The 14,262-nt window shown below is 39.9% G+C and overlaps 2 protein-coding genes across 3 annotated transcripts in view; both read right to left on the reverse strand.

The window, feature by feature from the left end:
- The window catches only part of mpp2b (MAGUK p55 scaffold protein 2b), a 29,430-nt gene extending 25,048 nt beyond the window's left edge, over nt 1-4,382 (reverse strand). Inside the window, exon 1 of one of the 2 annotated variants that reach the window (XM_061756234.1) lies at nt 4,076-4,382. The gene's annotated coding sequence lies outside the window, so the exon portion shown is untranslated. Of the gene's footprint in view, nt 1-4,013; nt 4,037-4,075 lie in introns of those variants that run through there. The other variant, XM_061756235.1, reaches the window with a different exon arrangement.
- A 633-nt stretch (nt 4,383-5,015) lies between these two features.
- On the reverse strand, nt 5,016-14,045 carry LOC133469473 (peptide Y-like). The gene is made up of 5 exons (XM_061756616.1): nt 13,225-14,045; nt 7,583-7,748; nt 7,245-7,434; nt 5,926-6,006; nt 5,016-5,383 (listed from the first exon to the last, which is right to left on the reverse strand). The coding sequence occupies exons 1-5, from the start codon at nt 13,309-13,311 to the stop codon at nt 5,359-5,361; spliced, it is 549 nt and encodes a 182-aa protein (XP_061612600.1). The 5' UTR covers nt 13,312-14,045; the 3' UTR covers nt 5,016-5,358.
- Nucleotides 14,046-14,262: the final 217 nt, after the last annotated feature.

Genomic DNA, 14,262 nt, shown 5'->3' on the forward strand with positions numbered 1-14,262 from the left:
AGCAGCATGTAAACACACACACACACACAATCACACACGCACACAAAAGCAGCGGCCAAACAAGTCTTAATCCACACATAGAGCCCGGCGTCAGGCCTAAAAATAAACCCGTGCTCCCACAGGTTCAGTGCCTCTCATTACTTTACAGGGAAAACTGCCGTATCCAAGACAACCGTGAGCGGCTCCTCGCTTTTCCCCCCCAGTGCATTGCCATGGCAACAAGGGAAACGGCGTAGAATAATGAGAACGGAATTAAAACTGATACTATTTAAAGGTCTGACCGTGGTTCCGCTTAATTACAGAGTTGATAAGATTTACAGTACATTGTATATTAACATAGTACCGCTAATTGGAAAAGCTTGTCTCAATTACTCTATATTACCTAAGAAAAAAATAAAATAATAGATAAATCTGCCTGAATAACACACCAGATACCACATACCACCATCACACATATGGTCACCCCCATATAATATGATTAGCTTGTAATAAAAAAATGTATGTCATGTATACTGTATAGCACTGTATGGCTCAAAGCAACATGCTGCGAACCCCCCAGGCCCCACCCCCAGGAGACGTTTGTGTATTCACCAACCAACCAACACTAAAGCCCCATGACAGACCATCCATTAGTGTGTGTGTGTGTGTGGGGGGGGGGGTTATACATATTTTTAGCATTTTCAAAAAGTAAATGCGCTATTTTTAAGTGTATAGTACGTAAATACCCTGAAGAGATGATTCAGCCTTTAATGACGAAAGAGGTTCGGGCGATGGTGACGAATCACTGACGATTGTTATGAATAACACCAAAATAGTCCTGAATGCGCACGAGACACTATTATAAGGCTCAGCCATGATTAAATCTGATGCAATGTATTTAAATCTTCCAGATGGAATCTGAGGTAAAGGACACACTTTCAAAGTAATGTATTAAGAATTCACCTCTTAACAACCCTAATATACTAATCAGGGATCTCAGAGCTAACCTGAGGAATGCTTATGTTAATCCTCTGACATCCAAATTAAAAACCGATGAGAATTATCTTTAGTCCCAGCAAAAAGCTCTTTGTAATGAAAACTATAGGAAAAACTATATATTTGCATTTCTTTTACATTTTTACACATCTAATAGGCTACTAAGCAACAACATTGTTCTGGGGGGTACGTTTGGGTTATTACAACTTTAAATTTTACAAACAAATAACCTGTATGAACATGGCTCTCTATTTCAGACAATATATTTTTTAATGGGGATTCTGTTATAATGTTATATTAATAAATACAGTAGGTCAACTTTTAAGTTTTTCTTAAAGGACGTTTGATGTTGTTTGTTCATTGTTCTACCTGATGTTAAAGCAAAAATAAAGTCAAAATTGGAATACATACAGTGGATATAAAAAGTCTACACACCCCTGTTCAAATGGTAGGTTTTTGGAACATAACAAATTTTGACCAGGATAAATCATTTCAAAACCTTTGCACCAATAATATGACCTATTACCTCCATCCATCCATCCATCCATTTTCTGAGCCGCTTCTCCTCACTAGGGTCGCGGGCGTGCTGGAGCCTATCCCAGCTGTCATCGGGCAGGAGGCGGGGTACACCCTGAACTGGTTGCCAGCCAATCGCAGGGCACATCGAAACAAACAACCATTCGCACTCACAGTCATGCCTACGGGCAATTTAGAGTCTCCAATTAATGCATGTTTTTGGGATGTGGGAGGAAACCGGAGTGCCCGGAGAAAACCCACGCAGGCACGGGGAGAACATGCAAACTCCACACAGGCGGGGACGGGGATTGAACCCCGCACCTCAGAACTGTGAGGCTGACGCTCTAACCAGTCGGCCACCGTGCCGCCGACCTATTACCTGTAACACTCAATTGTAAAAAAATACATTTCAGGTAGTGGCAGTAAAAATAAACAACTGAAATAATGTAGTTGCACAAGTGTGCACATCCTCTATAACTGGGGATGCATTCAAACTCATGTTAAATGGAAATTGTTTTAGTGGAGTGGCACAATGTTTGACTGGTTAGAGCGTCAGCCTCACAGTTCTGAGGACCGGGGTTCAATCCCCGGCACCGCCTGTGTGGAGTTTGCATGTTCTCCCCGTGCCTGCGTGGGTTTCCTCCTACATCCCAAAAACATGCACACGAGGACTCTAAATTGCCCGTAGGTGTGAATGTGAGTGTGAATGGTTGTTTGTTTGTATGTGCCCTGTGATTGGCTGGCAACCAGTTCAGGGTGTACCCCCCCTCCTGCCCGATGATAGCTGGGATAGGCTCCAGCACTCCTTGTAGCAGAAACCTGAAGGTTTTGGGCAAACACGGACTGCTTGTGAATTTGTGATAATTCACTCCACCACCATGCTTCACTGTGGATATATGGTTCTTTTGGTGGTGGCAGTACTGTGTTTGCATCTACACACCTTTTGGAACTATGGCCAAAATGTTCAACCATGGTTTCATAACACATTTTACCACATGCATTTGGGAGAATTCAAGTGTGTGTGTGTGTGTGTTTTTTTTTTTTTTTGCATGATAAGGCAGACGCTCTAACCAGTCTTGGCACACCACCCCACAGCCCACACATAGGAAGAAGACGGGAAATTGTTGTCACATGTAAACAGCCAGTACTTGCTAGAAATTCCTGCAGACCTTTCAATGTTGCTTTCAGCCTCTTGGCATCGTTCCTGACCAGTTTTCTTCTTTTCATCAATTTTGGAGAGATGTCCAGTTCTTGGTAATGTCACTGTTGTGCAATATTTTCTCTACTTGATAATGTCTGTATTTAATGCCTTGGAAAACCTTTTGTACCCTTCTCCCTACTGATACCTTTGAACAATGCTCTCTGCAGCCCATGCTTTTGCACTCTATGATGTGACTGCAAAAATGTCAGGAAAAGCCTACTAGAAAAGCTGCACTTTAATAAGAGGCACTTTAAATGGTGGCAGGTGTGTGCTGACTCCCATTTAACATGAGCTGGAATATGATTGGTTAATTCGGACTATATCCACACCTCCAGTTATAAGAGGGTGTGCACAGTTGTGCAACCACATTATCGCAGTTGTTTAGTTTTCGTTCCCCTCTCGAAAATGTTTTTTTTTTTTTTAATGACTTGTCGGTTGAGGTTATAGGTCACATTAATAGTTCATGTTAACAGTGAAAAACGTTTTGAACGGATTTATCTTGGTCTCATTATTTTTTACCACAAAAACTCGGCCTTTGAACAGGGATGTGTAGACTTTTTATATCCACTGTATACAGTTTACGTGCATCTCAATAAATTTGATATCGTGGGAACTGAATTGATTTCAGTAGTTCAGTTCAAAATGATTCACTACACAGAGTGAAATATTGAATGATTATTGTGTTACTTTTTATATTTTTTGACAATTATTGCTAACTAACAAAAACCCACATTTCACCATCTCAACAAATTAATTAAATTATCAAATTAAAATGATTATGTATTTCTTTTTTTTATTTTTATAAATGACTCTTTTTCTGTACAGTACAAGTGTCACTTATTGATCGCCTGCAATAAAAGCACTTTTCCATAACACTAATTTATTAAAATGCAAAAAAAAAATGTTTCATTTAAAGTAAATCAGCCAAAGCCACCTCAAACAACTATGCACGCGCGCACACAAAATAGTAATTTGAATATTACGCTATACCATAAATTTTGCCATAACATTTTCAGTTGAGAAACATAAATTAAAATAGCAAATGCTTTAATCGCACAGCTTTCACTGTTGCAAAGGTGTCTGACGTCACTGCACAGGTGCAATGAGGTCAAATATGCTAACAATACATATTTAATATGCCGCTAATTAGACTGCTGAACACTAAGCCCATGCGGCGGGATCAATGGAGCTATGTGCGCGTTACCATTGATTTATTACGGGGATTATTTTCTCCTCCTATGTATGGTAATTAGGTTTAGTAAAACACAATCAGTCGCATACGATAAAAACGACAAACACGCCATGATAACGACAGCCTTACCGTTTGTTTTTTTGTTTGTTTGTTTGTTTTCTGTTCGGGGACTAAGGGGCCTGCCCGCTCACCTTTATCCGGCTGCCGCGTCCCTGTGAGCGGCTTGTGGACGCCGCTCGGCTCGGTGCTGCTTGCTTGCTGGTGGCGGCAGGTCTTGGTTAATCCGAGCAGTTACTTCCAGAAGCCAACGGCAACCCACTCAACGTGCTTCTTTATCTTTTCACGAGACCTTGCCTAAAAGACAGAGCAAACACTTCCTTGGGGTGTAAACCGTCCCATTTCTTCGAGGTGCGCCAATAAGGTTCGGCGATAAGAGAACAAACGTGACGGTACTGGACGACAGCACACGCGGGAGTAGTACGCGAGTCTACCGCGGTTCGGAACCTCCTGTCAGTGGAAAATAAGTCAGCTGCCTCTTGGTAAAACAGTGAACTCTAGTGGTATAAACCTCCATTACACCCACCTGGATAAATACATTCCTGTACTCTACATATCAACGCAGGGTTGGGCACACTAGTACTCAAGGGAGGCACATTTGTGTGTCTTTTTTTTATTTTTTTTTAAACGGAAAGATTGACCAGGTCATTTGCAGATGAGAATTTGACCCGAGGGTAGTATATACAGGCTGAACAGGAGGGGTCCAAGAACTGACCCTTGAGGGACCCCATTGCCATTAGATGAGATTGAACACTACCAATGGCTAAAAAAAATTACAAATAAAAATGAATTAGCCCTCAGTGTGGCCGCTAAAAAATTGAAAAGTGCAAGTGTTTGTGCTATTAGGAATACCTGGAAAGTGTTTGGTGAGCTCTCACTGGTGGTGCTGGAATGCATTCATTTCACTTCCATTCATTTTAATAGGGACAACATTGCCCCAGTTTGTGAACATTTTGGAATGAATTAAATTATTGAATTGAGGTTTCACTGTATTTAATAAGAAATGAAAACAAAAAAATGAATTATGATTTTTGGGGAAGAAACTGATAAATGAATGCAACAAATATTACAAGACTAAATTCTCAGGGGAGGAGAGGGGGGAGCCTGATTAAAGAACGGGGTTTGCCAACCCCTAAATAAAACTGCATTGAGTCAGTACTTTTATGCCATTATTTCCTTTATTGTAAAGTAAGTTTTTTCCCCCCTCATACAAATTATTTACATCGTTGGCCAGAAGACAAAGAGGTTATACAAAGATTTGCATTGCAGACAAACAAAGCGAGAAACATGCACGCATATTGAGAAATTGAAACAGATTGTTTAGATGCAGGTTGTCCCTCCAGGAAATCCCAGCGTTTTTGATTGTTGTTGGATTTTTGGGGGGGTTTTTAGGAGAAGGAGCCACCCTTCGAGTCGATTACCACCCGCTGTTATAGTCCAAACTGTAAAAATAGACACAAGCAAGCTTGGTTAAGTCTTTAAAAAAATTTTTTTAAATTTTTAAAAAAATTTTACATTTATTTAAATAGTGTTATCCTTCCCACATGCTTTAAACACATTTAAACTTAAAACCTACTTTTTAAAGACACTTAACGTATTTAAACATTTAAAAAAATGCAAACATAAAATGTAGTATGTATAAAATACTGCACACTGTAGCATCTTTGTACATGCATGTGCCTTTAAGAGGCGGGGCCTGGTGGGGTGGAGTGCGACATCAGCATGTGAGTATTTGGGTGTGAGCCGTGGCCAACAGCAGCTCGTCCGCGAGTGTGCTCATTGTGTTTATGTGTTTTACAGTCCTTCCAACATCCAATAAATGGCTGAAAAGTGCGTTGGTGACTGCGGCTTATATTTCCCTAATGCGAGGGAATTACAGCACTGTAAATTTATACTTTTAAAATCCCTTAAAAGATGATATTTCAGGATTTATTTCTTCACATTTGTCATAATTTACTGTATTATTTGAATCTGGATCTCTCACCGTGGATCAGCGTCTTCACTTGGATCGGCACCAAACAGCAGCCATGCCATCGCCTGCTCAGGGGATGACCTCTTCCCATATCTGGAGAAAAACAAATGCATTACACTATATGACATAATATCATATTTCATTTTCACTTGCACCGCTGGTATGATCATGAGAGTTCTTTGGAAGCACGGTGAGGTAGTAATAACATAAAGAAGAGTCACCATCAGTGATACTTTTCTGCTCCCTCCATCCAATCTAATCTAATCACACAGCCACTGAACTATTATTCCCAAACAAAGGAATCAGGTTTAAATTCTCGGCACAGATTGGGACAAGCTTGTCTGTCAACGTCTCCTTGGCCACCGAGGAGTAAAAGCTGTGAGACACCATGACAAATCCAGCCCGTGTAATTACACAGCAGGAGAATAAACGATGCCTAGTGTGCTAAATAACACCCGTTTTTTTTTTTTTTTGTCTACTCTTGTACTCGTGTGACCACTTTCCACTTTATTACTTGAATCGGTGATGTCATGTTTGTCAAAACTGAAATATGGTGATTATATATTTGATGAGGGAGCTGTTAACCTTTTAGACAGACACTTCATCACAAATTGGATTATATAAAATGTCATGCGGCAGGCGTGAAGATGAGAAAGCCACTATGCCCCCTTCGTAAATAATACATTATTAAAGTTTAGGGGTACAAGGTCTTGTCACCAGGGCTGGTCCTACATACATAAATACATTTTTAAAATTATTTTGCTTTCTGCAATTTTTGATGTATCAATGTAGAGTTTGTATGGTAAGAAAAATGAGGTCATACTGATGTTGGGTTGCTATTTTCTTCCAAGGAATATTTCAACACATTTTGGTGCGGATTTACACATTAATGATTAAAACGAAGGATATCTCTTTCAAGATATCCAATCCCATCCTATCAAACTGAAATCCTAAAAATAAATCCGTCTTTTATATTCCTCATCGCTCAGTTTTCTTCTCAAGAAATTCCAATTCAATTTTGGATTGATTAAGCTGATCCAAATGAAAAAAAAGAAAAAAAAATTTATGAACATGTGAAACTTAAATGTATGCCGCAACCCTGCTCTAATTCTAAGTATGGATTTGGCATCAATTTCAGCATAACATAAAAATCCATTTAACACTGAGCAGATGCTCATTATCTCTGTCCAATCTCATCTTGTCGTACTTATGTCAGCACTTACTACAGGAGGGAAGGAACTGTGGCTGTGGATGTTACATTCCCTCATTTTAATTATTAAGAAAATCCCCCCCAAAAGTAGAAATTTATCATGCTGTGTGACTGTCCTCACCTCTGTCTGGTGATGAGGTTGACATAATGCCTGACAGCAGTGTGGTACTTGGCCCAGTCCTCCGGGGAGGCGTTGTTGCCGGGACTCTCGGGTTGGGGCGGGTAAGCGTCGGCGAGGCTGCTCCAAAACACCAACAAGCACAAGAGGACTGCGGCGAGCATCATGCACGGTCTCAGCATGGTGGATGGATCTTTGAGGAGAACACAACAGCACAGCACCAATGCACATTTTTTTTTTTTTGTGGGGTGGGGGGGGGGTCACACAATAGGAATAAAGTGCCACATGCACCCACACATGTTACATCATCACAAGTTACCAAAAGGTGGATGAAAACTTACTTTTTTTAAAAAGTCTTCCGGAGCACACTGGATGGTTGATGATGCTGACGGTGGCGCTGGTGCCCTGACTTGCTGCTCTCCTCTCAGTTTGCCGGCTTTTATAGTGAGGCGTGCATACCTGATGTGTGCTGCTGACTAACACTAAACCACACCTCTCATGTTCCCGCTACTCACGCATCAGTGAAACATCACACACACACAGATTTGTAGCAAAGTAATTGGGCACATCTAACAGCTCGGAATAATCCCTTAAGAATGATGTATACTATTGTGTATTTCCAATATTTTGGTTGCCTTATCATTAAGCTTGTGATGTTCAAAGACCACAAATCACCCTTTTCAAATAGTGACTGTCACACACTTCCCAAAGCTCAGTTGATGAGCAACCCGGTTTACATGAGGAATATTAAATATTTATTACAGCACTCTGTGTCCCAACCTTAACTGAGCTAGGGCAAATATTTTATATTTGGAAAATAACTCGGCACACCACCAAACAAAATTGTCACAATAAGTATGTTTCCTGCATATTCGTGGATTCACATGTTTGCACATTTTCTGGTTATTCTCTGAAAAATTCATAAATTTGTTTGTTTTTGTGCTCAGGCCAAAGCCCTGTCTAACATAAAAGTATTGCTTTGGCACCAACTTACGGCAAAGAACTATGTACTAGAAGTGAGGGGAGGACCTTCTGTTTAGACACGCCACTGATCTGTCAAATTGAAAAATAGTGCTTTGCCACCATCTATAGGCAATTATAAAACTTTTTCTGGTTGGCATCAATTACGGGTACTTGCGGATTTTCACGATTCACGGCAGGGCTCAGTAACACTGTGTAAACTGAAAATAATAATGATCTCTTCTCAATTTACTCACAAATGGAATTCATGTGAAAGCCGGGCCTATTTAATGGAACACAAAGCTACTAGTTGTATAAATGTCAGCGGGTGGGTTATTGTACCTTCTGCCATCGACTGAAAGATCATTTATTTGTTCTGCCTGTCACTGTACGTCACTAGCATAGAGAGAGGAATAAAGATACAGTATTTGTAGTAAATCAATTATAATTTCTGAATGAATCAAGTGTAATTGGATAATTTCCCAGGGCGGGTCTGATGATTTCTTCTTTTTACATTTACTGTAGATTTCTGTACAAAAAAAAAATGGTCAAACTAAAGTTGTTAGGATGAATAGAGTGCATTATGAGTGAGATTGTGTCACTAAATTGTTTTATTGACTATTCTATTGTGCAAAGACCAAACCCATTGATCATAAGGCAGCACAAGTCACAGAAGAATACGTACGAATCAATTCATAATTATACCCCCATTAAACTACTATATATGAATAGTGCACTAGGCAAAATGAATTTTCAGTACAATCAGACGACATTTCTACAGGAATGATGACCTAATTTGTCTAATCATGAATCAATTCACCCATGCATTCGTCACAGTTACACATTCATTATTAAGGTGGTGGTAGAACCTCAACTATAGCTGCGCATACAGATCAATTTCAAGCAACAATGTGCCCTTTTTAGAGCATTATTCCCCCAGGGGCAAGATAAATGATACATCAAATATCTCCTGCCCTGACACTTGCACATGATGTTTCGTCAAACTCTCAAAGACCTGGCTATCCACACACACCCACAGAAAACACCTCAGCTGGTCAAACTAGTCGATTCCAGTTTATCTTGGATCTTCACGGTCTGCTGTTCGGGTTATGACGCCTGAAAAGCGAGGCCGCACTTATCGTAATGCGCATGGTCGTCTGTTTGCATTCACGACGGTGATAGCGATGCGCAGCTATCCTTTTTTATTTGCTTTGAATTTTTTTTATTGTTTTATCGCTGGGTAACATTTTGGGGAATTGATTTGCTTGTCATGTTGGGGAGACAAGCTATTATGTTTATTGTTAAGATGCCGCTTTGGAAGCAGAAGCAACTTGCTGGTATAATTTTTAAGCTTTTATCAATTTATGGTGACTTTTAGGCCTCTTTTTGATTATTCTGCTGTGCGAATGGCAACAAGTGGATAAACAAGTGAATTGTATCTTCTGCCATCTAGTGTTAGAGCATTGTATTGTTCTGCTTGTCACTATACTGTCGCTGGCCTAGATAGATGAAAAAAGAAAACTATTTTATTCTACACTTACATTATCAAATCATTATTTGGAGTAAAAAAATACATTTCTGACCAGTTAAGTGAAATTGAGATTAGATAATTTCCCGCTGTGCATTAGTGGTTGGGAATCACTGGACTTAATGATTATATGAGACACTGGTATTCCTCTCATGGGATCCAATAGAAGAGTTGCAAGTAGAAATTCTGGCTTTGCAAAGATAACAATGCTCACTTTTCATTGACATCATCAGAGAGGTATTACAATATGATTATTATTGTAATTTGAAATGATGTTTGGCAAGCAAGAATGAACAAAATCATGTAAACAGTTTATGAACCCTTATTGCAAGAAGGTGCCATGAATAAGTATGGCCTGATCGTTACTGTCAAATTTTATATACGAATTCCACACCACATGCAGTTTTTCCTATACATTTGTCTCCATATTTTTTTAAAGTATAAGTACCGGTACTTCTTAAGGGCAATTGTGCTTGGTCCTGATCTACAGTATATATATACTCATAATATTGGCATTATACTCCCTGAATTACGACTTTCCTGAAAAAAAATTTGCTATAATATTGACACTTAAATTTCATGATTTTTTCTCTCTCTCTCATATACAGAATAACTATTTTAGTTTTGGGGTCCTTTTTGAGTGGTTCTAATTCTCCTTTGTATGTATTCAGTCAAAATACAGCAGAGTGTTTTGCAATTAGCTTTGTAGCTATTAAGCTTTATTGACAGCTACTGTAAATAGCTTGTGTTTTAGAACAGCTGCTTGCATGTAAAACGAGATTGCGTAGTAGTGTTGAGTCTTGCCTGGTGTATGGAAGACACATGTTGTCCTGGGGGGATCCCCTGAGACGTGGTGACAGTTCCACAGTCTGGGGCTGTTTATAGAATGCTGAAAAAAAACAAATCTTTTTCTTTTGCCTATCCCTTGTCAAAAACACAACTTGATTTGGGCATAAATCCCCACTGAAGGCCTCTGTGGACCTCCTACTGCCAATAAACAAGTGGTTAAAGTGTATGCGACCGTGCCATAAAAGGCTGGAAGTGGATTTTAAGATTACATATTTATTGCTCTGACCATTCTCTCAGCAGTTATTGCACAATCATTCAAAATATGCTTTTGGCATAAAAAAAAACAACAAAAAAACAATGGAAGTAAAAATGGATTTAAAAAGAAACAAATCAAGTTATGAATAATCATTATCTCTCTTTGGCGCAACGGGATGAGCGCTTTCTGTTGTAGCCATCCATTTCCAGGCCCTATGTTGCTTTTCCGGAACATTTTAATTCTACTCCAGTTATCAACATCTCAGCGTTGTCTCTCCGGTGCTATAAAAGTCAATGAGAAGAAACAACGACGTGCACAGGACAAACTCATTAGCTGTCCGCGGTGTTTGCATGTCAACAGCCCAGATAAGAGAAAAGAGCCACAGTTAAGGTTTTCACAGGCTGCTAGTGCTTAGTTAAAACCCTCCCGTGGAGAAGTGCTAATAGGAGGCAAACTTTACTCGATTAGGAACAGTGTGACCAACTTTTTAATGCTTGGTCTGAAATTTGACCCTTTTCTTTGCCATCAAAGTTCCATTCTAGATAAAACCCCTTGTATTTGCACTCGAAACGCAGGCATGGTGTAAGAGCAATCTTCCCCCCCCGGAGAAAATCAGACTCCTTCCTGTCAAACGCACCGAAAAGGGGAAATGATGTGTTTTTATTCAGTCTTATCTCAGTCAGGGAGCTACTAATATGAGCAGAGTGCTTTTTAGTCAGGCATACAGAACCTCAGACATGGTGGAAAAAATAAATAGTGACCATAATATAGATATAACAGGCACATAAAATGCAAATTTGTGGCAATGAATTATCGTAGGTATATATTGGGCATTGTTAAGAACCTCGCGATTCGATTCTGATGCTTTAGGCTGCGATTCAATTCGATATGGATTCTTTTGGGGTTGCGATTCGATATTGATTTAAATGCTCCAATATCGTGAAGACAACAAAGGCGGCAGAGGGGGGATAAACACTCATAGGGTCTATTAACATTCACATTACTACAACTGTTTATGGGATTAGGGGAATAACTGAAATAAAATAGCATTTTAACAACTATACGACAGCGCTTGGGACGCTGGGAAATCCTGTGATAGCGAGCCACCATGTTTTAACGATCCCGTCAAAATAAAAATAAAAATTAGTGTTGTAAAACTTTTGACTGGTGGCTACAATTCAAATTGACCCAAAACTGGGGAACTGAAAATTATATGCAGTCTAAATGGATCCTCTGAGTATCAGAGTGGAGCAGCCGCTGGGAAAAGCTCGTTATATTTCCCTGGGCCAGTATGTTATGGACACTGGCTATTTACTGGCATAAACACATAGTGACTGTACACGTCACTTGTTTTCCTGAATACAGTAGCAGCGACTCCTGCGATTCTCGTGTCCCAAGAGGAGCGTAACTACTCAAGCCTGCTCCTCACTAAGAACCATTTGTCTTTGCTGGAAAGCATAGCGGGCCAATTACAGCACCGGCCCAGACATACTGATGCCTTTATGAGCTGGCCGGCAGCTTCAGGTAACTATGATGGATGACACAGGTGACCGGCCTTACGAGGCTTCAGGAAAAAGGTTGATAATTTGATTTGGGGGGGGGGGGGGGGGGGGGTGGTTCTCAATTTCACTAGTCAGGACACTATTTATGATGCACAAAGTATTCAAGGTTGGAACCAGCATGGACTTTCTGGTTATCTCCTCCATCAGCCTGTTGTCAGCATTTTTGGTTTCCTGAATAATTGTCCCACAGGAAATTACAGTACATTTGCCATTTGCGATTCACGAGGCCTTTTTTGGTACTTTTTCTGTAACACCCTTAGATGCCACACGATAGTGCCAAAGCTCTGGATAATAGGAAACTAGTAACTGATGTCAAGGAAGTATGTTGAAGTTATACATCTTGACGTTTCTAACATGTTTTCACGTCAGAGAGGAGCCAAGATTAGCCCGGTTATTGATAGTTATGGAGCACATTCGTTGTATGTCTTTGCTCTGCTGAGCGACTATTAAAGAGCTCAAGCTAAGAAAAGATGGCGGTCTTGTCATTACTTGACAATTGGTATTACTGTAGTTGACAAAACTCCTGCAGTGACTGAGTGTGAAATCTGGGGCTGTTTAATTGAACACAAAGCTTTTATTCAGTTCTATGTATGACAAGACGTTGATACACAGGTCAATTGTACCTGATGCCTTCTAGTGGAAGAGCATTTGTGTGTTCTGTCGGCCACTATGTCACTGGCATACTTAGATCAACAGAGTCATTATGATTTGTGACCTATATTTTTAACACACAAAATGTCAGTGGTGGCCTGACAACCATACCATGTGATTAATAAGGTAGAATAATACAGCCCCAAGACCAACAACCTAATCTGAAGGGTACGATCAGAAACAATGAGTAGGTTGTCACAATTAACGTCATGTGAAAATGGAGAAGGCTGATCTTACCTGTGAGCAGCCATGGAGGTCTCGCTTAAGCAGACTGAAGCGGCCATCACTTCCACCCGGGAAGAATGTCTCTCTTGACCTCTCCATGTGCCGATGGAACTACCCAAATCAATTCTGGGATGTCATTAAAACTAGTGAAATACATTTGACACAAAACTTCTTATTCTTTATCAATTTCCAATCAACCCATCTGATCTTCCTTCATTCCAATCAGCAAATTGATTTGTTCTTGTTGATAGCAAATCGCAGATTTTTGTACGGATCAACATTGGTGCTTTAAGTCTGCTTCCTTGTTTTGAGCCACCTCTAGCAAACACTCATAGTTTGGTATCAATCACGTTGACGCTCTGGCTTAAAGGTGCGAGTGCGCAAGACTGGTCGTATATCAAAAGTGCCTTTAAAGAAACAAGAAGAAGGGTAATATCACAGTAGCCGGAAGCATCAGAGAGGGAAAGCGGATGGTTTCGAGTGACACTTGCCTGAGAGAAGATCAACGGAAAAATACTGACAATTTAGTTTATGAAGATGAACTGCAAAGATCATTGACCAGTTTCCTTCGTTGTTCAGGAAAATAAAGACAAAGTAATATAGTTTGTAGTTTAGTTTCAACTAAACTATTAATATAGGTTAATTATTCAAACTTTTTTGGGGGGGAGCTTGTCACTTATTTGGATTTTTCCACTATTCCCAGTCGGGCTTGATCCCTATCCCCTACGGCTAGCAGGGGATTACAGTACTTAACCAAGATTTTGAATACAACATCTAATTAAGACTTCTATTCTTTTAGTTTTAAACTTCATTCTTGTATCATTGCAATTCAGAAATGTAAATCCAAAGTTTCCTGAATGTCATGTACAAGCTCAACTACTCTGTTGCATGTCTGCATTTACGTAAAAGAGTGACGAATTATGTTAATCAGCACATTGAAGCGCGGGGCATCCCTCATGTGCAGCAATAAAAGCATCTGCCTGACCGAGTAATTACTCTCAGTTGTCTGCGTTTCATACGCAACCAAGCTCATTGGCTAAAAGAGTAATA

This window comes from Phyllopteryx taeniolatus, chromosome 19, assembly GCF_024500385.1.
Source record: "Phyllopteryx taeniolatus isolate TA_2022b chromosome 19, UOR_Ptae_1.2, whole genome shotgun sequence".
NCBI classification, from domain to species: Eukaryota; Metazoa; Chordata; class Actinopteri; order Syngnathiformes; family Syngnathidae; genus Phyllopteryx; species Phyllopteryx taeniolatus.

Excerpts from the sequence above, each read along its gene's own strand:
- LOC133469473 (XM_061756616.1), bottom strand. The coding sequence starts at position 13,311 with ATGGAGAGGTCAAGAGAGACATTCTTCCCGGGTGGAAGTGATGGCCGC. Across the intron at positions 7,749-13,224 it reads ACCTCCATGGCTGCTCACAG|CGGGAACATGAGAGGTGTGG; the intron begins GTAAGATCAGCC and ends ATGCGTGAGTAG. Across the intron at positions 7,435-7,582 it reads CGGAAGACTTTTTAAAAAAA|ATCCATCCACCATGCTGAGA; the intron begins GTAAGTTTTCAT and ends TTCTCCTCAAAG.